Here is a 20,090-nt window from a genome sequence, read left to right on the forward strand (position 1 = left end):
GTGGTCACCACATGTGGCGGTAGGGAAAGGCCACCTCCACGCAGAGCACCACCAGCGCCTGGGAGCAGTTGTGCCGCTGCCCGGCCAGCAGCCGGCCCTGGCCCAGGGGGGCGGCCAGACCCTCCCCGGCGCCGGCGCTGCGCCAGCCCTGGCAATCCCTCCGGCGGGCTTGGCCGCCCCGCGGCGTGGATCCGTGCCAGGCCAGCCGGCGGGGCCTGTGGAGGGGGACGGGGGTGAGAGGGGCTGGGGGACACCCCCCGGGGCACCTCTGGCTCTTCGCACCAGCTCCTGCATCCGTGCAAGCGCCAGGGGTTGGGGGACACCCGCTGCAGCCCCCCCAGCCCGGTGCGGGTGCACTGGTTGGGGGGGCCCTGCCGGTGCCCACCCCGCGGCCGGACTCACCAAAGGGGATCCGTTAGGACATTGCGCCCGTTGAAGGAGTAGATGGGCCCCCGCGGGGCGGCACCGGTCTGGCCCTCGAAGAGGGAGCTCCAGGACTTGGCCAGCAGCTGTCCCTGTGGGCACAAGTGACAGCGCTGAGCCGGGGGACAGGGGACGGGGCGATGCCCATGTCCCGACCACGAGCGGACAATAACTTGCTCTGGGTTCCTCCCGGCTCCCCAAAACACAAGTGCCGAGCACAGCCGGGGTGCAGCAGCCCCAGCGTGGGGCCGGGCAAGGCTCCCCCCATCGAGATTCACTGGGGGCTGCGGGGCTTTGCCACCAGCGACCACCACAGGGACGGGGGGACCTGCCTTCAGGTTGACGATGGGGAGGGTCCTGTCTGTCCTCTTGACGATGGAGACCAGGTCCTGGGTGGGGGCTGACAGGAATGCCCGGAAAGTGCCATAGAGCTGAGCCTCCTGGGACTGCCGGTAGCACTGCAGGTCGGCGCCCCGGATCCCGCTCATGTCGCCGGCGAGGGGCACGTTCAGGGCGGCCAGGCGGAGCTGGGGAGGGGAGGCATGGCCGGGGGGAGGCTCGGGCATGGCCAGGCACCGAGGTCTTCCCCCTTCCTGGGAGGGTGCGAGACTCTGGTGGTGCCAGCTGGGCACGGAGGGGTCCCCATGGCTCCTCTCCCCCCTCTCCTGTGGCTGGGACACCCATCTCCCACCCCCAGGGCCAGGCATTGCTTACTGATGGTATCCGTGGGGCGATGGTGGTGGGCAGGACCTGGGGCAGCCCTTGTCCCTCCTCCTTCTGGACCTGGAATAACACGGCTCAGGTCAGCCCGGGGACACCCATCACTATGCCACAGGTGCCACGGGTGCAGCACCCTCCCCATCCCAACACGGCGCCAGGCTCTGTATGTGCCCATCTCCACGGCACGTCCCTCCCGGTGTGGCCGGACCAGCAGCGGGGCTCAGGGCAATGCTCACCAGCGAGTCCGTGGGGGCCAACAAGGGTGGCCCCGTGTCAGGACCTCTCGTCTGCACCCGCTTCGCCCCCTGGATGGAGAGGAGAGGACAGTCCCGCGGGGGCCTGTCACCCCCCCAGCAGGCAAAGGAGGGCTCTCTCCCCTTGCTGGGACGTGACGGGACCCGGCGGCTGCCCGCAGCCCTCACCTGGTACTGTGGGGTGGAGGCGGAGGGGTCGTCACCGGCGAAGAGCGACTCCGAATCCTCCAGCTGCTCAACGCGAGGAGCAGAAGGATGGGTTAGAGGGGAACCAGCTCCTTCCCTGGGCTCTGCTCCCCCAGCACCAAATCCAGCCCAGTGCCAGCTGCCAGGGCTGGAGCCCTGACCCCCCTCCCTGCGAGGCACCCCCAGCGGCGTCCCCGGTGCACGGTACCAGGAGGCGGCTCCAGCCGGTGGGGGTCCGCAGGAAGGCGCTGCTCCCTTCCCTCACATAGACCAGGCTCCCCTCGGGCACGGCGCTGCCCGACTTCAGCATCAGCTCCTTGGACCTGAAGACCCACGTCTGGCGCTGGGGGGGATGGAGGGGGTCACAGGCCGGCTGCGGCGCGGGGCAGGCGGACAGTCTGGTGGGCTCTCCCGCGGCCGCAGCCGGGACGCACCTGGAGATCGGCGCGGGAGTCCGGCAGCTCCGTCCGAGGGATGTCGGCATCTGGAGAGCCAGGAGAGGAGAGGGGGGTCACAAGGTGCCCCGGCGCTGGGGCTAGGTGCTCCCGCAGGAGCCAGCCCCACAGTGACGCAGTGGCAGCGGGAGGCGGGTGGGGGACCCAGCTGCGGTGCCAGGGACCGTGCAGGGTGGCACCAGGGAAGGGAGGCGAGACCTTGCAAAAGGTGTTTCCGAGGAGGCTGGAGCCACCAAAACACCCAAGAAATGCCCTTACCTGCTGCCCAGCCTGCGTCGGCGGCTCCCTGCGGAGGCAAGCGGGGCCCGTTACTGCCACCGGGTACAGGGATGCCCTTCCCGGCGCAGCGGGAGGGGACAGGGTCTCTCTCGGGGACAGCGAGGCTGCGGCTTACCGGCTGCTTGCAGGGCGGCTGGGCACGGGGGGGATAAACCCTCTGGAAGCAGAGACAGGCGGTTTGCGGGGAGCCCCTCGTGCCGTGCACGCTCACACGTGGGCGTGCTCTGGCACAGGCGTGGGCGCAGCCCGCGCTCAGCCTTACATTGAGGTAGAGGAGACCTGGTGCTCCAGGGGGGCCGGGGGGGCCGGGGGGACCGGGGGGACCTCGAAGACCCTGCAGTAGAGCAGTGTGGAGATCAGACAGGGCTATTTTGGGGCTGCCTTTGGGGGGGCAGCTATGACACCCCATTGCTGTCCCCTATCCCTGCCGCTCCGTTCCCCTCCCGGGGATGAACCTCCCTGGGCTGGGGCAGAGCGCAGATGGGAGCCAGGGACTGTCTCTCACATGGGGGATGATCGCTCCGTAAATCTCTGGTTCCTCTTTGCTGCCCTGCGGAGGAAGACAGAAGACTGAAGCTGATCTCCATCTTCCCCCTCTCCGTCCTCCATTGCTCCATCCCTTCATCGTCCATCCCTCCATCCCTCTATCCCTCCGTCCTTCATCCCTCCATCCCTCCATCCCTCCATCCCTCCATCCCTCCATCCCTCCATCCTCCATCCCTCCATCCCTTGATCCTTCATCCCTCCATCCCTCCATCCCTCCATCCCTCCATCCCTCCATCCCTTGATCCTTCATCCCTCCATCCCTCCATCCCTCCATCCTCCATCCCTCCATCCCTCCATCCCTCCATCCCTCCATCCCTCCATCCCTTGATCCTTCATCTCTCCATCCCTCCATCCTCCATCCCTCCATCCCTCCATCCCTCTATCCCTTGATCCTTCATCCCTTCATCCCTCCATCCCTCCACCCTCCATCCCTCCATCTTTCATCCCTCCATCCTGCGAGCCCTGCAGGGCTGCTGGTGGGGTGAGCGATGGTGCGGGGCATGCAGAGCCACCTGGGCTCTGGTGGGAGAGTCCTCATGGCCAGGCTGGCGTCCCCGGGCACCACTTGCTGTGACGGGACCCCACGAGCTCTGAGGACTCACCGTTTGGTACCCGCTGATGGGCACCCAGGAGCCAGACTGGCTGCCGGTGCCAGGGAAGGGGAGGTGGCCTGGTTTGCACCCATGGTCCCCATAGCAGCACCCCTGGATGAGCCGCAGAGAGGGGCACGATTAGAGCCCGTGCCGGGTGGTGGGGACGGGGGGGTGTGCGTGCTGCGCGTGTGCACGGCTGCGCACGTGTGTGTGCACCGGTGCATTTGTGTGTGCCGCAGGGGCTGGTGTGACTTGCCACCCCCACCCCGTGCCCCAGCCCATCTGGGGACTCTGGCAGTGCCACCAGGGCAAGGCGAAGCCTGGTGTTGCCCTGGCACGGAGGCAGCACACGGGGGTCCGGTGTTCACACTCAGGGTGCGGGCATGGGACACCCCCTCCCAGGATCCCCCTCGCTGGTGCCCGCAGCTACAAACCCGCTCTCCGGGGTCGCCTTTTTCTCCCTGGAAGGAAAGCAGAGGGGCCCCGTCAGCACCCCGCCTCCGGGGTCCCCATGGAGCTGTTTGGTCTTGGTGCCAGCACCGGGGGGTGGCACCAACGCTGTCCCCGTGCCCTTGCTGCCAACACCCGCCGCCCGCGGTGCCCGCTCCCCCCGCTCACCTTGGGGCCCGGCGGCCCGGCCGACCCGCGGTGTCCTGCGTGGCGTGGGTCGCACTGGAAGGAGACAATGTGCCGGGGTGAGCGCGGGGGCCACCCCCCACCACAAGCCCCCACAGCCCCGGGATCCCCGACTCACCCTGTAGTCCCCCGGTGGCCCCGGTGGCCCCATGGGACCAGGCATTCCCGGGGACCCCGTCTCTCCAGTCCGGCCGGGGCTCCCCGGCATGCCCGGCAGTCCGTGTTCGCCCTTCTCACCCTGCCGGCACACGGGGCGCGGGGTGGTGAGTGCGGGGACTCAGCACCCTGTGTCCCCCCGTGTCCCACAGCAGCAGGGCTGGGGCAGCCCCAAACCCCCCCCAATGGGTTCGGTGTTGGGGGCTGCTCCCCGGTGGGGCAGAGCCAGGGGCCGGAGAGCCCGGCTGCTCCATCCCCACCCCGCTGGCTCTGCTCTGACCCCAGCTGGGCTGGGACCCCCTTACCTTTAGTCCAGGGAATCCCGGCTCCCCTCGGAGCCCTGGTTTGCCAGGGAGAGATGCAGGTCCTGCAGGACCAGGGGGTCCTTCGTGCCCGGGCACCCCGGGGGGACCTTGTGGCCCTGGGAGCCCTGGTGCCCCCGGGGGTCCGTCTGGCCCAGCTGAGCCTGGAGATCCCAGAGGTCCTTCAGCCCCAGGGAAACCAGGTGGTCCCACAGCCCCCGGTGGGCCGGGGGGTCCCGGCTGCCCTTCTCGCCCAGGGGCCCCCGGGGGGCCTTCGTGGCCTGGGTAGCCTGGGGGTCCGGGCAGCCCAGGGGGTCCTGGGGGTCCCCGGTTCCCTGCAGGGCTGGATGCTCCCAGCTGCTTGTCAGGTTGGAGGGAGAGAGGAAAGAGAAAGCAGTCGGTGAACAGCTGCATCCCATCCCCCGGTCCCCCTCCCCTGGGTTTCCCACTCCCACGACCACCTGCCCAAGCTCTCCCCATCCTGCCGGTCCAGCCGAGGACAGACACCGCAGCCAGCACCGGCATCGCCCACCCACCCCAGCATCGCCTGCCTGTGCCGCCCACCATGACACCCACCTGGTTCTCCGATCCCTCAGGGAGGGTGGCGCGCGCGGGTGGGCTCCTGGATCCCCAGGCGCCTGGTGGTCCTGGGGGCCCCGGTGGTCCAGGAGGACCTGGGGGGCCCCGGGGACCCTGGTGACCCGGCTGCCCTGGGCTGCCGGACTTCCCTCTCTCCCCAGAGAACCCGGGCTGGCCTCTCTCTCCCGGGGACCCTCGGTCGCCTTTCTCTCCCTGTCAGGGAAAGACAGAGCCCAGCTCCCAGCTCATGGCACTGGTTCCCACCGTGGGAGCTTGCTGCCCCCCTGCCAAGGGGACACCTGGGTCCCCCTCCCAACCCAGACCCCATAGCAAGAGTTCAAAGCCTGAGCAGAAAAGGTTTTGCATGGCCAAAAGAGCCGCGGGATTTCTCCCAGTGGGTCCCTGTGGGTCCCCATCCCTCTCCCCGGGGGGGGACCACCGCACCTTTGGGCCAGGAGGGCCGGGAGGGCCGGGGCGTGCGGGGCAGACACATCCGGAGCCGTTGTACGTCTGGAGAGGGAGAGAGCGGTGAGCTGCGGGACGGGAGCCCCGGCTGCAGGGTCCGGCATGGGCACCCTGCGCCCACCTCTCACCTGGAGAGCAGGGTCCGTCTGCGGGGCTGGGGGCTCCCACCGGGTCACCCCCTTCGCCGTCGTCTGTGCGGAGGAGAGGATGGGCTGAGTGTGAGACCCCCCCCAAGCACTGTCCCCATCCTGCCCTGCCAGCCCGTGTCCACCAGAGCCCCTCGCCCGGGTGCCCACCCCGGGCTGCCCCTCGCAGCCCCCCTGGGGACCAGGACCCCTCCACACCTGGATCTGCAGGAACTCCTCTTCCTCGGCGCTCCCCTCGAAGATCTCTGGGGTGACCGTGGGTCGGTGCTCCTAGGATGGATGGGGAGAGCTCAGCGTGGGGCTGGGGGGGATCCCGGGGGGCATGGGGACCCTCCTGCAGCCCGGGGTGGGGGCTGAGCCCCAGCGCTGCTGTGGGGGGCGGACACTGGGAGCTGCCGTGGCTCCTTTTCGAGGGGGCAGAGGCAGCTGAGCCGTGGCTCGGGGCTGGAGCAGGGCACAGATAAAGGGAAGGATGCAGTGTGGGGCCCGGCAGCATCCGGGGAGTTCTGGGGGGGACGCTGCCCGGGGAAAGGCACCTTTCCTCGTGTGCGTGGCAGGGCACGGCCCGGGCTCTTCGCTGCCCCCTTGGTGAGGGGCTCTCGGCGTCGGGGGGATGTCGCCAGTGGGGGTTTGCTCAGCAGCACCTTTCGTGTGGGCTCCACGCCGCCGGTGGCTGCGTCTGCAGGAGCAGAGGGGCGATGGGACGATGGAGGGGGACTGGGGTGGTGCAGCACTCCCATTTCCCAGCACTCACTGTGGCCACAGCGGTGCCACCAGCAGCCCCAGACCCCGGCACACACCAGCCTTACGCCGGAGGTGCCCCGTCCTTGCTGGGGTGCAGGAGCTGGGGGTGCCGGGGAAGCCGTGCCCCCGTCCCACCATGCCTACCTTCCTCCCCGTCCAGGGTGGGCTCCGTGAAGGCCGTGGGGCTGGTGCCTGGATCCGGCGTGGTGTCCTCCGAGCCCAGGGGGTAAAACCACTGGGCCGTGGCGGGGGGCAGGCGCCCGGCCAGCACCAAGAGGATGCAGAGCGTGCAGAGGAGGCGATGGGGGCTGCCGGACTCCATGCTGTTGCCTCGGGGCCAGGCTGCCCAGGACAGGGGTGCTGGGCTCATCCCGCTCTCCCGCGCCGTCTGCTCCCGTGGCGCTGGCACAGCCCCCGCTGTTATCACGGCGGCCCCCGCGCCGCCCGACACGCCCCTCGCCCGCCCCGGCACCCACACGCCACGGGACGCATCCGGCGGGGGCTGAGCACCCACGCAGCCAGGTCACCCACCCTCCGTCCTGCCGGCCGGGGGGGCGAGGAGGCAGCCGGGAACCGTGGGAAAGGCAGCCAGGGCCAGGAGGAGCTGCTGGGATCAAGGCGAGGGAGGGCTGGGGAGGAGATGCTGCCTGGAAATGGGGAGTAGAACCAGCGAGGAGGGGAGTGGAGGAAGGGGTTGGCTGAGAGCTGGGGGCATCGGCCGCAGCAAGGGCAGCTGGGCGCTTCCCGGAGTCTGCCCGGCCACCGGTGCCTCGTACCGGGAAGGGACAGAGACCGGCTCATGGGTCGGCTGGGCTGAGCCCTGGGGACAGGGCTGCGAGAGCTCAGGAGGTGTCGGGGTCCTGCAGCACGTGTGACATCTGTGCCCTGCAGCGTGTGCAGTCACCGTGTCCCGCAGCGGGGGCAAAGGGCCCTGCGCCTCACCAACTGCGTCAGGGCCACCCTCGGCGGGGTGTCTCCAGCCGTCTCTGACCGCCGGCCCCGCTTCTGCCCCTGCCTTGCGCTGACCTGCGGCCCCTCCCCACGGCTGGGGCAGCTCCAGACCCCGTGGGGCGAGTGGCAGGGAAGCAGCAGCCAGCCCGGGTCCCCACAGCCGCAGGAACCCCAAAACGCCACCGAGGTTGGAAAAGCGGTGCTGGGCGCCCAAAGAGCCCTGGGGCTGGGGGGTCTGCGCACCGAGCACCCAACACCGTGCACTGAGCACCCACCCTCCTTGGCCGCAGGGCTGTGGCCGGGGCAGGGGGGCAGCACGGCGGTGGGGGGGTGCACTAGCCCAGCCCCTCTCCGTGGCGCAGGATGGTGCTGGGACGGCTGGGGGGAGCCGTGCCCGGCCAGAGCTGGGGGACAGCCCCCGGGGCTGCGCAGCGAGAGCGTCCCCGTCCTCTGCGCGCCCTGCCCAGCTGCCAGCACTGCCGCCAGCACTGCCGCGCTGCCTCCGCCCGCAGACACAACAGTCTCCCCAGCGGGCGCTCGGCACGGCCAAGGCCTGATAAGGTGCCGCGGCCCCATCGGGGCTGGGCACCTGTTTGGGTTTGGACCCCGCTTGGACGCTGTGTCAAGGCTGGCGCCTCTGCCCCGAGTCACGGCCACCGCGCAGCAGTGCCAGGCAGGGCAGGGGCTCTGGGGCAGTACCGGGTGCTGATGCCTTGCAGGGCCCCTCTACAGGCTGGGAGGGGAGAAGGGGGGCTGGGGATCACGGGGGACACAGACTCTGCCTGCCCACCCCAAGTCCGACCTGCCTGCCCGTGTCCTGCCTGCACACTCAGTGCTGCCCAGCTTGCCGGCATGGCAGAGAAAATACGGTCCCAGTAGCCCCCGCATTCAAGCCTCAAAATGCCAGTTTAAGTGCTAGATGTGCTCACCTGTGAGATGAGTTTGGGGTTCTCAGCCCGGGCCCTGCGTTTCAGGCTGGCTCTGCTCCTCTTGAAGGGACTGCGATGTGCTGAACCCTTTCCATGCACGACCAGGCTGCAAGCACGCTGGGGAGATGGCTTTTTGTCCGCTTGCTGCTCCCCACCTTCCTCCCTCTTGCCGGTTCAATCAGGGCAGATGAAACAAGTGACATCCAGTATCGCACCCACACGGGACCCTGCGCCTGCTCCTGTCCCTCTGTGCTGCATAAAGTTCCTCGGCACAACCAGAGCTGGGCGCCAGCATGACCCCCCTGACGTCTCCGTCACAGAGCAGCATGCCGAGCCCTGCCGCCAGGGTTTGGGGCCAGGCCTGCCCCACAGCGAGTGGAACTGGGGCAGGAGCTGCAGGAGCTGCTGCCCTGGGGCAGGATTCCCCTGGGGCAGCCCAGGTGAGTTGCATCCCCTTGCCTCTTGTGGCCCCTTTGAAGCTTTGGCCACCCGCAGGAGGCTGCCCCACGTCCTCCCCACTGCACTGAGCCCCACACCACGGCCCTTCAGTGGAGCCCAGGAGCTGTCAATGTCCAAGTATTTAACCACCTTTAATTGCCGTGTACATGGTGCAGAGCACAGTCACAAACCCCAGCGGCTCCCGCTGCTCAGCCAAGTCCTCGGGAAGTGGCTGTTCCCTGCAGGTTGTGCTCGCCCCGCGGTGCCGCAGGGACTGGGCTGGCTCCCCGTGTCCCACAGGGTGAAGGTCACCTTCCTCATGGGCTGCACCATGTCGGTGGCGGAGGTGGTTGTGGTCATCTCATCTGTCTTTGTACAGCACAGGGTGGCGGTTTATCCGGCGTTGACCAGGGCCAGCACGGTGACGCAGCCAGCACCCAGATGCTGCTGTGCCGCTGTGTCCCTGGGCATGTGTGACAAAGCTCCCTGCAGTCCCCAGCTGCTCCTTGTCCCACGGCATGAGTTCAGCCAGTCTCTGCCTTACCGCAGCGGATCCTGTCCCTGGGACAGGGAGAGGGGCTCTCTGTCCCCTTGCCACCCCCCGCAGCGAGCCGGGCACATGGGGGACAGCCCGTGCAAGGCCAGCCCGGGCGCTGTGGCATCTCCGGGTTCTGCTTGTGCCGGAGCTCACCCCACCCCGGGCGGTGTCCAGGACCCCCTGCCACGTCCAGGCGGGTCCCCCGGCTGTCCCGAGCCCGGCGATGGCTGAGATGCCCCTGGGTGCGGCTCGCGGGCCACCAGACCCCCGGGTGATGCTCGGAGGACCCGTCCCCCCGCGCACAGGGTCTGGTCCCTGCCGCCTCCCGGCTCTCCCTGCCGCCTGCCCGGGCGCTGCGGGGACCGGCGGGGCCGGAGCCGCGGGGAGGGATGCTCGGGCTCCCCGCCCGCCCGCCTCCCGATTTCCTAAATAGCCACTAGGTGCCGGCAGCTTTCAACTTATCACGGGCCTCTGCGGGGCCGGGGGGGCGCGGGGAGCCGGGGGGCGCGGGGCCGGGGGGGCGCGGGGAGCCGGCGGTGCCCCCCGGGGGTCGCTGGCAGGCGGGGGCTGAGCTGCCCGCGGTGCCGTGCTGCCGCCAGCGCTTTTGCTCCCGCCGGGGACCCCCGCGCCCGGGGCCAGAAGCTCCCCCCGGGTTTTCCCACGCTGGGGATCTTGGGCACAAGCCTCCGCGGTGCAGCCCCGTGTGGTGTCCGTCCCTCCCCTCCCAGTTCATCCCAGTCGCTCTCCGGACGGGGCGGGCGGCGGCGGGCAGGGTGTCGGGGCGGCTGCCGGGGGCAGCGGGGCTGCGAGGGGGCGGCGGGTGGTCTGCGGGGGGATCTCGGGGGACGCGGATCTCCGGGCTGCCCGGCGCCGGACCTGCCCCGCCGGCGGCCCCGGTGCCGAAGCCGCCCTCCCCGGTGCCGAAGCCGCCGCCGTCGGGCGGGGAGCGTCTCTCCCCGGTGGCTTCCCGGTGGCGGCGGGGGCGGCCCCGCCGGTGGCCCCGGTGCCGGCGGCGGGAGGTGTGGCCAGGGGCCGCATAAAGCCTCCGCCGCCGCCGCCCCGCGCCCGCCGCCAGCCCAGCGCCGCCAGCAGCGGGCCGGAGCGCGGGCGCGGAGCGGGGCCGCCATGCGGGGGGCGGCCGGGCGCGCTCTGCCGCTGCTGCCGCCGTTGCTGCTGCTGCTGCTGCTGCTGCTGCTGCTGCTGGCGGCGGCGGCGGGGCCGGCGGGCGGCGAGGAGGCGATCCAGTGCCCGCCGTGCTCGGAGGAGCGGCTGGCCCGCTGCAAGGCTCCGCAGGGCTGCGCGGAGCTGGTGCGGGAACCCGGCTGCGGCTGCTGCGCGACCTGCGCCCTCGGCCGCGGAACCGCCTGCGGGGTCTACACCGCCCGCTGCGGCGCGGGGCTGCGCTGCTACCCCCCCCGCGGCGTGCCCCGGCCCCTGCACACCCTCATGCACGGCCAGGGCATCTGCACCGACCTGGCCGACGTCGAGGCCATCCAGGAGAGCCTCCAGCCCCCAGGTAAGGGCGGCAGAGGGGTGAGGGGTGGGTGCCGGCTTGCCAGCGGTGGCCCCGAGCAGCCCCTGATTGTGCCAACCGGCTGGTCGCTCACTTGGCAAGAGTTGGGGAGCGGGACGGGGGGCTCAGCAGGGACAGGTTGGGGATGGGGATGCAGGGAGTGCATCCCAGGGAGGGCGCAGCGCTGAGCTCCCACAGCCGGGTCACATTTGTGCCATCCTTACCCACCACTGGCAGAGCAGTGCCGCAGCCGGCAGCTCCGTGCATGCTAGAGTGGGTGCTTCACAGGGACTCGTCACCCGCCGTGCCCTGGCCGCAGAGTGCCCTTGGATGGCAGGGCAGCTGCGGTCCCGCGGGGACAGGTCCCAGCTGCTGGAGAAGCTCCTGTTTCACCCTGCACTGCTCCTTCCCTGGGATGCTGCCGGCAGCTCTGCCTGCGCTGCCAGGAGGGAACAGGAAAGAGGTCTCGGGGCACCTGCTTCCCTCGCAGGCAGGTCAGGCTGGGCTCTGTGCTGAGGCTCTGCCATGAGCTGTGTCCTTCCCGCGGCCGGGCAGGACGGGGGGTGTGGGCAGCAGGCAGGGCCAGGCTGGAGAAACCCACTGCCTGCAGGCTCTGCCTGCGCCTGTCTGCCCCAAGACACTCTTGGAGGTGTTGGTCATGGCCCCCCCCCACCCCTGTGGGTGCTCGGGCAGGGTCTGGGGGCCAGGAGCAGAGCTGGAGGTGGGAGCCCAGCCCCGGAGCTGCGTGGGTCATGCTGTGACTTTAACAGTGGAAATGGAGCCGCTCCTGGGGGCTGAGCGTGGAGAGCTGGCCCGTGGGGCTGGCCGGGTCGGTGGGTCTGGATGCCACACTTCCCCCCCTTCCCCATCCTGCAGGCTGTGATGGGGACCGTGTGCCCTGGAGATGGGGAGCGGCATCCCACCACGGGATGGTCCACGAGCCGGCTTGGCCCTGTGTCCCCGCATGGGGTCACCCGACGCTCCCCGAGAGGCAGAAGGGGCTGGAGCAGTGTCCGTCCCTGTCCGCCCCGAGGGCTGGGTCCAGGCTCCATTCCCTCCTCTCGTCCTGGTCTGTGACAGCTCCGCCGTGTCCCCATGGTGAGGAGCACCCTTTGCAGGTGGGTCCCTCCAGCCACCTCTCTCCAGGGACAGGAGTTTGCCGTGACTGCTTGGCATGGGGTCCGCTGTGGAGACCCCCTGCCCTGCCTGTCCTCATTCCACATCCTGCAGGAGCTGTCTGGGCTCCCTGGCCCGGGGCTGCGTCGCGCTGCCAAGGCCTGTTGGTTTTGGCTGTGCCCCGTGTAACGCAGCATTTTTTCCCAGAGCCTTTAGGAAACAGACTTGCAGTTTTTTCCCTTCCTTCCCGCGGTGTTTTGGCCTTGCTGGGGACGGGTGGGTGGCCGTGGGAGCCGGGCTCTCGCCCGCTGGGCACTGCGCCTGCCAGCAGCGTCGCAGGTGGCAGAATGGGGAGCGGGCAGTGGCGAGCCCCTTCTCCCGGGACAGCCCGGCAGGACACGGGCAGGACACCCTGCAGCACGTTGCTCGGTGCAGCCCCGGTAGGAAGGTCCCGATGGGACGTCCCAGCTGCGGGTCCCTGTCCCACTCTGGCAGCCCGGAGCCAGCGTGGGGCTGGGGGCTGCAGGCTCCATCGCTCCCACCGCAGCCCTGCCTGGCACAGCGAGGGCACCCTGGCACGGCCGGTGCATCCGACGGGTCCCCTCTGGGTAGGCAGAAGGGACTTAAATGCCGATTTAGAGGCAGGGGCGTATGGAGCAGGTGCCCCCCGGCTGCACCGGCGTCCCCCGGCGCTGAGCGGGTGCCGGGCGAGCGGAGGCTGCAGCGGGCGGGCGGCTGGGAAGCGGTTAACGCGCAGCTCGTACAGTAAACACTTTGTCTGGGGGCTCGGCCCGGGGGGCTCCGCATTCCAGGGAAGAGGCTGGGATCGAGGGGGCTGGGCTGAGGCTGGGCTTTCTGAGGGGCTGGGCGATGGCTCCCTGCTCCATCGCCAGGAAAGAGCCTCTCCGCTTGCCCAGGACTGTGGAACCCACGGGGTGGGACTTTCTAGGAAGCGAGGTGGCTGCTCTCCTGACTTGAGACCTTCTCCCATGGCTGCGGGTCTGGGGACCTTTTGTGGGACCCCACTCCCTGCGTCCCGCTCCCAGCCCTGCCGGCTCCCGGGGCATCCTGCTGCTCGGCCGGATCCCTGCGACGGGGCCGGACCTGGGAGTTCCCAGCTGCGGCTTTTGGGCACAGCCTGGGGGAGGCCATGGCTGAACCTGTGTGTGGCAGCCAGGAAGAGGTGAGGACGTTTTTCCTCAGCACACGACGAGTGATTTAATGCTGGGTAAATAATTATGTCTGGGTGCATCCCGTGTGGTTGCTGTAAGCAGTGGCTGGGATGGATCCTGTTCCCTTCCCGTGTTCCGTGACCAGGAGGACGGCAGTGGCCAGGCCCCAGCTGGATGGTGCACGGGCAGCGAGGACAGGCTGGGCTCAGCTCCTGGCGACGTCCACCCCATCTTCATCCGTCACTGCCCCTTTCCACCCGGTCGGGGGGCCAGGCGAGGCTGTTGCCCTGTCCCCACTGTGCCTCGGGATGAGGTCTGGCCTTTGCCCATGCTTGGGTTTCTCCCAGCTGGGTGTTGCTCCCGGCGAGGCTCTGGTCCCTACGGGGAACAATCTGCATCCCTCACACCCCCTCCTGCATCCCAACCTCTCCTCCACCGGGGTCACATCGGGCGCCGAGCCGGGAGGCCGCAAATGTGCTTGGCCGTGTTGGAGCACGGCAGGGCTCAGCAGCATGTCCCTGCGGGATGGGGACGGGCCAGGCTTCCCAGCCAGCGTTCCCGGCCAAGGGACAGTAGGTGCCTGGTGCCTGCGCCCCAGCCACCCCCATGCCCTGGCTCCCTGCGCTCCGCCGGATGAGCACAGACTTCCCCGCGCCGGCGCCTGCCAAGTCGAGAGCCCCGGCAGCCAAGAGAGCCAGCGCTGCGCCACGGCCCTGCCAGGACCACCCGCAGGCAGCACCGGGGGTGCCAGACGGGGAAGCGGAGGGTGCTGGGACTCACCGCGGCTCATGTGCCGTGACGGCCGCAGGCACGTGGATGTGGCCCCTCTGGCCCGTGGTGCACGTGGGGTCCTTTGCGCCTGGGCTGGTGGAGTAGTGGGGAGCGGGGCTGGAGCTGCGGGGGCCCCTGACACTTGTCCCTCTCCCATGGACACACACGCGGTCCCGGGGCTTCGCTCCCTGCCCCGGGCTCTCCTCCCACGGGAGCCGCGCGGTGGAGCCCGGAGCCCTTCGCTGCTCCCTTGGGCTCAGCGCGGTGAATCGTAACTTCAGCATGTGACCAACCTCATTTGCAGCTCCCGTTAATTGAAGGCGATGCTGAATGACTCGTTTGTGTCTCCCGTCCGCGGGCCGAGCGATAGGCCGGGCAGAAATCCTCCTGCTGCCGGGACGGGGCGGCCGGTCTGCGCAGCCGGCGAGGGCAGCACCTGTTCCCGTCCCCTTGGCGCCTGCTTCCATCCCAAACCGAGCAGAGGGGCTTCCCCCAGCCCTTGGCCGAGCAGAACCCCCCCCTCTGCTCTGCCTGTCCTCCCCTGCCGCTCCGAGACCTCTCTCTGCCCACACAGAGACCGTGACCGGCAGCAGCAGGGGGGTGGTGGCCGGTGCGTGGGCTGCCCTGGGTGGCCACGGCTGCCAGGTGGAGCGGGACACGGGGGAGAGTTGTGGGGAGGCTCAGGGACACCCCGTAGGCACCGGCACTGCCGGGCTGGCATCCAGATGGTGCTTCCCTAGGGATGCACAGGGACCAGTGCGGGGGGTTGGTGGGTCGGGGGCCTCCGGGTGCCACAGAAGTAGCTTTTCCCATGTCTTTGTGCGTGAGCGCGAGGAGTTTCCGCGTCCAGCTGGGGCAGGAGCATTGCCAAGGGGGGGCGAGAGGCTCCTCGAGCTGCCGCACGTCGCTCAGCGGGTGGGAGAATCACCCCGAGGAGTGCAGCGATCCCCGCAGCGGGGAGGGACCCTGGGGCTGGCGTGCGAGTCGGGGGGCAGCTCAGCCCCAAATGTCAGGGGACCGTGGGTCCCAGAGCTCTGTCCCCAGAGCCGGGTGCCGGGTGAGAGCTGCCTGGCTGCCCAGAGGCACCGACGTTTCATGTGACCTTATGAAAATGTTACTGGCATCTGGTTTTATTTAAGCTGAGAGATTTGACGCTCTGAAGGGGGCTGGGAGGGGGAGGAGGGGGGGTTTGTCCAAGCCGGGGCTGGGTGAGGGCTTCCCCCGGGGCAGAGCAGGCAGCGGCCGGTGCCTCCACGGAGATGCCGGGACTTCGGCATGTGGTCCCTGCCAGTGCCAAACCTCCCGCCTGCCTCTTCCTCGCGTCTCTCCCCAAGAAGGTGCAGGGGGGAGGCAGGGGAGGGAGGGAGCACCCCCTGCCCAAGCCCCCCAGGACCCCCCCGCTGGGCTCTGCCGCAGGCGCCCGCGTTGCACCACGGCCCCGTGGTTGGTGCCACCGGGGGCTGGCGCGCGCCAGGGCTGGCACCGCTCTGCACGGGGTCCTGGCGACTTTGGGTTTGTGTTTCAAATTTCAAGGGCATGAGCCCATTTCCTGGAAAAAACCTGACAGATTAAACAAAAAGCAAATAACACGAACGAAGGAGAAGGATTTGATCGGGGCTCCGCTGTGAACTTTAGCCAGGCGGCTGGGAGCCGGTCCAGGAACCCTCCGCTGCAGGGGAGCCGCCGCGCGAGGTGCCGATGGGAGACCAGGGCCGGGATCCCAGGGGGATGCGGTGGGCAGGAGGCTGCGGCTCCGACCCTGCTGCCTGCTGCTGCCTGCTGCTGCCTGCCCGCGGGGAGGGCTGGGGCCGGGCATCACCCTGGCAGCCTCCGTCCCTGGTGCTGTGAGCCCCTGGGTGCTTCCAGCCGTGCTGCACCGTGACGGCCCCCCGCCTGCTTTGGGAAGGTTTTTCCCGTTGCTGGCTGCAATATTGATTAATATAAGCCCAACCCTGGGCTAAACTCGGGCAGGGAGCCCTGGCCGCTCTCCTCTCACAGCCCAGGCGGGCCGGGAGTCAAAACGCTGCTCGGGCCGTGCCTGACGTGGCTCCGAGCGCAGGTGGGACCCCGGCTCCTCGGGGCGTCCCCCCTCCACAGAGCGTTAATGGGCCCCAAACCGGAGGGACCGGCAGCTTTTTAAAAAATCGCGACGAGAGCTCGGGTCTCATGACGCTCCATCCAGCTGCCAACATCTGGGATCGCAGTTTGGCTGCGCTCCTGGCGCAGGCAAGGATGCCAAGCGCCGCCTTTCAGGATTGGCCCCGCGGGAGATTAACTTTCATATTCCAGGAATTTCTTCTTTCATGTCTTTGCGGGGGCTGTGCCCCGTGGCAGAGCACGGCTCCGCTCCCGGCCACGGCGCCTGGTGCCGTCCCGGGCCTGGCGGGTGCTCAGCACCGCCCCGGTGCAGGTCCGGTGTCCCCATTCCCGCTGCAGCTCCTCTGAGGCACCTTTTTGGGGGCACCAGGGTCTTGCTGGGGCTCCCTGGCTGTGGGCAAGCACCCGGCGCCTGGTGGCACGTGGCTGGCCGGGGCACAGCCTGACCCTCGTGCCGCTCAGCGCGCTGGAGCAACTGCCCGGCGCTCTCGCGGCATGCATTTGCAACCCTACAATAACAGACACATGGCAACAAGCCCGTGAATCGTGGCTAATGAGTCGTAAAAACTCCCAGGAGCCTTTCCCAGGGCTGCAGGAAGAGCTGGGCCCAGCTGAGCTCCCAGGTGGCAGGGGCAGGAGGGGACCCAGGGCTGGGGGTGACGCCTGTGGGGACCTGGGAGGGCGGCGTGGGGTCCGGCAGCACCGGCTGCACGTTGCGGCTGGGGGTGCAAGTTGCTCTGCGGAGGAGCCGCGGGGGCATCTCCATCCCTGGGGCTGCCCCGTGGCGCTGAGCCCCCTCCGGTCTGTGTCCTTGCAGAGAAGGAGGAGATCGACCACCCCAACAACAGCTTCAACCCCTGCAGCATCCACGACCGCAAGTGCCTGCAGAAGCAGCAGGCGAAGCGGGTCAACAACGGCAACAAGATGCGCAACAGCGGGAGCCCGTACCACCGCGAGGAGACGCGGCCCATAGTGAGCACCGCGGGGCATGGGGAGGGCAGGATGGGCGCTGGCTGCCCCTGGGCCGTGCTCCAGGGTCGGGGTGCTGGGGTGGGGGGGCACTGCCGGCCCCGCTGCCGGCTCAGCTCCCCTCTCCCCCCCCCAATTCCCGCAGGCGCAGGGCTCGTGCCAGAGCGAGCTGCACCGGGCGCTGGAGAGGCTGGCGGCCTCGCAGACCCGCACGCACGAGGACCTGTACGTCATCCCCATCCCCAACTGCGACCGCAACGGCAACTTCCACCCCAAGCAGGTAGGACAGGCTCTCGCCCGTCACGGGGCGCCGGGGGGGGGGCCGCTCGCATTGGGAGGGGGACACGGATGGATGGGCCAGTGCCGGGGCAAGGCAGAGCCCACCCGCGGCTCCTGCCTTCGGTGGGGATCCCCCTTCGGGTGTTGCGGGGCCCTTTGCAAAAGCCCCGGGGTGGGATGAGGGTGGCAAAGCCCCCGCGAAAGCTCCCGGTTGCCGTTAACGGGCAGCCCGCGGGAATGGGACCGTGGGGGCCAGGCCGGGCGCCCCTCACCCAGCCTGTCCCCTCAGTGTCACCCGGCGTTGGACGGGCAGCGGGGCAAGTGCTGGTGCGTGGACCGCAAGACGGGGGTGAAGCTGCCGGGCTTCCTGGAGCTGAAGGGGGACTTGGACTGTCACCAGCTGGCGGACAGCATGTGAGCACGACCGCGGCAGCCCCGCGCCGTGCCGCGGCCAGGACAGCCACCGGGGCTGCGTAGGAGAGGAAGAGAGGGGACACGACTGCCGAGCAGCTCCCCGATGGCAGGGGACCCCAAAACACGCCTCGGATCGCCGCCATGCTCTGCGCCACGGGCTGCCCACGGCACGGGGCACGGCACCGCGACCTGTGCCATGACCACTAGCCGCCACTGCTGAGGGGTCCCCGGCATGTGCCGGCGGCACCTCCATCCCGCACAGACGCTTGCGTGGACAGACGCTGCCCTGGGAACGGCGTCGGGCGGCCGGGGTGCAGCGGGTGGAGAGCACCCGCCATGTGCTGCTGCCGCCCCTCGGTGCTGCTCCCGCAGCCGCCGCTGCCCCGTGGTGCCCCCCCTGGTTTTCACCCCGGCCCCTCCGTGCTGCGGCACGGCCGGGGGACCCGGAGCGTGGCGGAGGCTCCGCTGCTGCCCCATCCACCCCAGACCTCTGCGTGTGGTGGCAGAAGCGCCTCACCCTGCCGTGCCACGGCTGCCCGGGCAAGGATTGGGGGAGCCCCTGCAACGGCGGGGGGGCCCAGAGAGACACCCCCCCGCCCCGCCACTGCCTGCCTGGGGCCCTCCCTGGCTCCGTCTCGCCCAAAGGGTGGGCGCGCGATGGGCGTCGCGGCCGCACCGAGCAATAGGAGACCGTCCCCCTCCCCGCTGCAGCCCCCAGCCCCACGGCCCGGGAACCACCTGCCCCCCAGCCCAGCCCCATCCCGCTCCCTGCGCGGGGACAAAGCCGGCGGCCGCAGCGTTTTGCTCCTGCCCATCCTGGGTTGGGCTCCCCCGCCCCCGGGTGCATCGTGTCCCCGCGAGCGCGGGGTCCACGGGGAGGGCTGGGGGCCGAGGGCTGCCCAAGAAACACCTCCCAGCAGGAAGGGCTTCTTTAGTTGGTTTTTTTTTGTTTTTTTTTGTTTTTTTTTCTTCCCCAAAGATTTTTAATATTTAAAAAATGTCATTGGTGGGATGTTAAAACCCCCCCCGTGTGGCCCCTGGGGCTGAAATCCTCCATCGCCGCGGAACGGGGCACCGCTGGCGATGGTTTCTGTCGTCTCTTCTTCCAACTTGGCCAACGTGACAAAACCGGGACGAATCTCTGGAACGTCTCAGCGACGGGATCTGCGGATTTCGCCAGCGCAAAGTTCTCAGATGAGAAATTGTCACTATTTTTGTAGCTATTTTTTTTTTTTCTTCTTTCTCTTTGAAACCCTTCTGTGGGAGCCAGCTGGGCTGGAAATTTTTCACCTAAATGTCTTCTAGGTGAGAAATGGCCGTGCTGGCTGCCATGGCAAGTGTGCCAAAGACGATTTTGTCGTTCCCGCCCTGACCCACCCCCTGTCTCTGGTTGGTTTTCCGTGTGGTTTTGGCCCGGCCACGCCGGTGGGTGCCACGGCCCCCGATGGGAATGAAATGTTTCAGTTTTAGTGAAACACACTTTTTTTTCCCCCCCTCCCCGTTCCCCAGCGGCGCCGCGGGGGGTGCAGGGCGTAGTGGGTCCGGCTCGGCCACCTGGACCCCCGCAGGCGGCCGGGGTGGCGCCGGCAGAGCCACGGAGCCTCTCCCGGTTTTGGGGTGGCCGGGGATGCCGGCGCTCGCTGGGGCACGTTTCGTGTCCAGCTGAGAGGGCTCCAGCGTTTCGTATCGTCTCTCCTGTAGTTTAAGGCTGTATTTACACACGATCATATACCAGCGTAAGGCTCCCCGACCCCACGCCGACGTGATTTCTCTCAGTTCCTCCTGGGCCAAGCCCGTCCCTTCGGACTCCCGTGTAGCACCGACTCTCTTTCACAGTAAACTTGAAGCTTTGTATCGTCAAAAAGAAAAAAAAAAAAAAACAACAAAAAACCAAAAACCAAAAAGGTAATTACCGTATTTAATTTTCCCCGTGTTTCTGTCGCGTGTATTTTGTCGTCGCATTGCTTTAAAGAAAAGGAGGGGGGGGGGTCTGCGGGGATCCCACCTGGCTGGGCGCTGCGTTCCTGCGGCGCCGGCGTGTGCCGTATGGAAACGCTCCCCTTCCGAAGGAGCCCAGTTAAACCAGAAACCGCCCGTGACCTCAGCCCCCTGTCCCCCCCCTCCCCGAGCTCCCCCGGGTGCCGCTCGGCGCAGGCTGGTCCCTGGGCTGCTCCTCACCCCCTGCCGGGCGTGGACCCCCCCCTTTGGCCACCTCCAAAGGCACCTGCTTGCCCCGTGCCAGGGGCCGCAGGCACGGCCGGCTGTGGAGCAGGGGAAGGGAGGCCGGGGTGGGGGGAGCTGGGGAGGGCTGGATCGCAGCCGCTTGGAAGTGGAAAAAATGCCTGAGCTGAGAGTGTCTGGTTTGTAGATCCCGGGACTGGGCTGCGGGAGCGGGGCCAGACCCTGCCTGCGCTCGGCA

At 68.9% G+C, this 20,090-nt stretch overlaps 1 protein-coding gene across 1 annotated transcript; it reads left to right on the top strand.

Annotated features, from left to right (window-relative positions):
- Positions 1 to 10,429: 10,429 nt before the first annotated feature.
- Positions 10,430 to 19,598, top strand: IGFBP4 (insulin like growth factor binding protein 4). The gene is made up of 4 exons (XM_063354850.1): positions 10,430 to 10,856; positions 16,827 to 16,981; positions 17,124 to 17,258; positions 17,547 to 19,598. The coding sequence occupies exons 1-4, from the start codon at positions 10,466 to 10,468 to the stop codon at positions 17,673 to 17,675; spliced, it is 810 nt and encodes a 269-aa protein (XP_063210920.1). The 5' UTR covers positions 10,430 to 10,465; the 3' UTR covers positions 17,676 to 19,598.
- The last annotated feature ends 492 nt before the right edge of the window (positions 19,599 to 20,090 follow it).

The sequence above is a fragment of the Chroicocephalus ridibundus genome, chromosome 17 (genome assembly GCF_963924245.1).
Source record: "Chroicocephalus ridibundus chromosome 17, bChrRid1.1, whole genome shotgun sequence".
Classification (NCBI taxonomy): domain Eukaryota; kingdom Metazoa; phylum Chordata; class Aves; order Charadriiformes; family Laridae; genus Chroicocephalus; species Chroicocephalus ridibundus.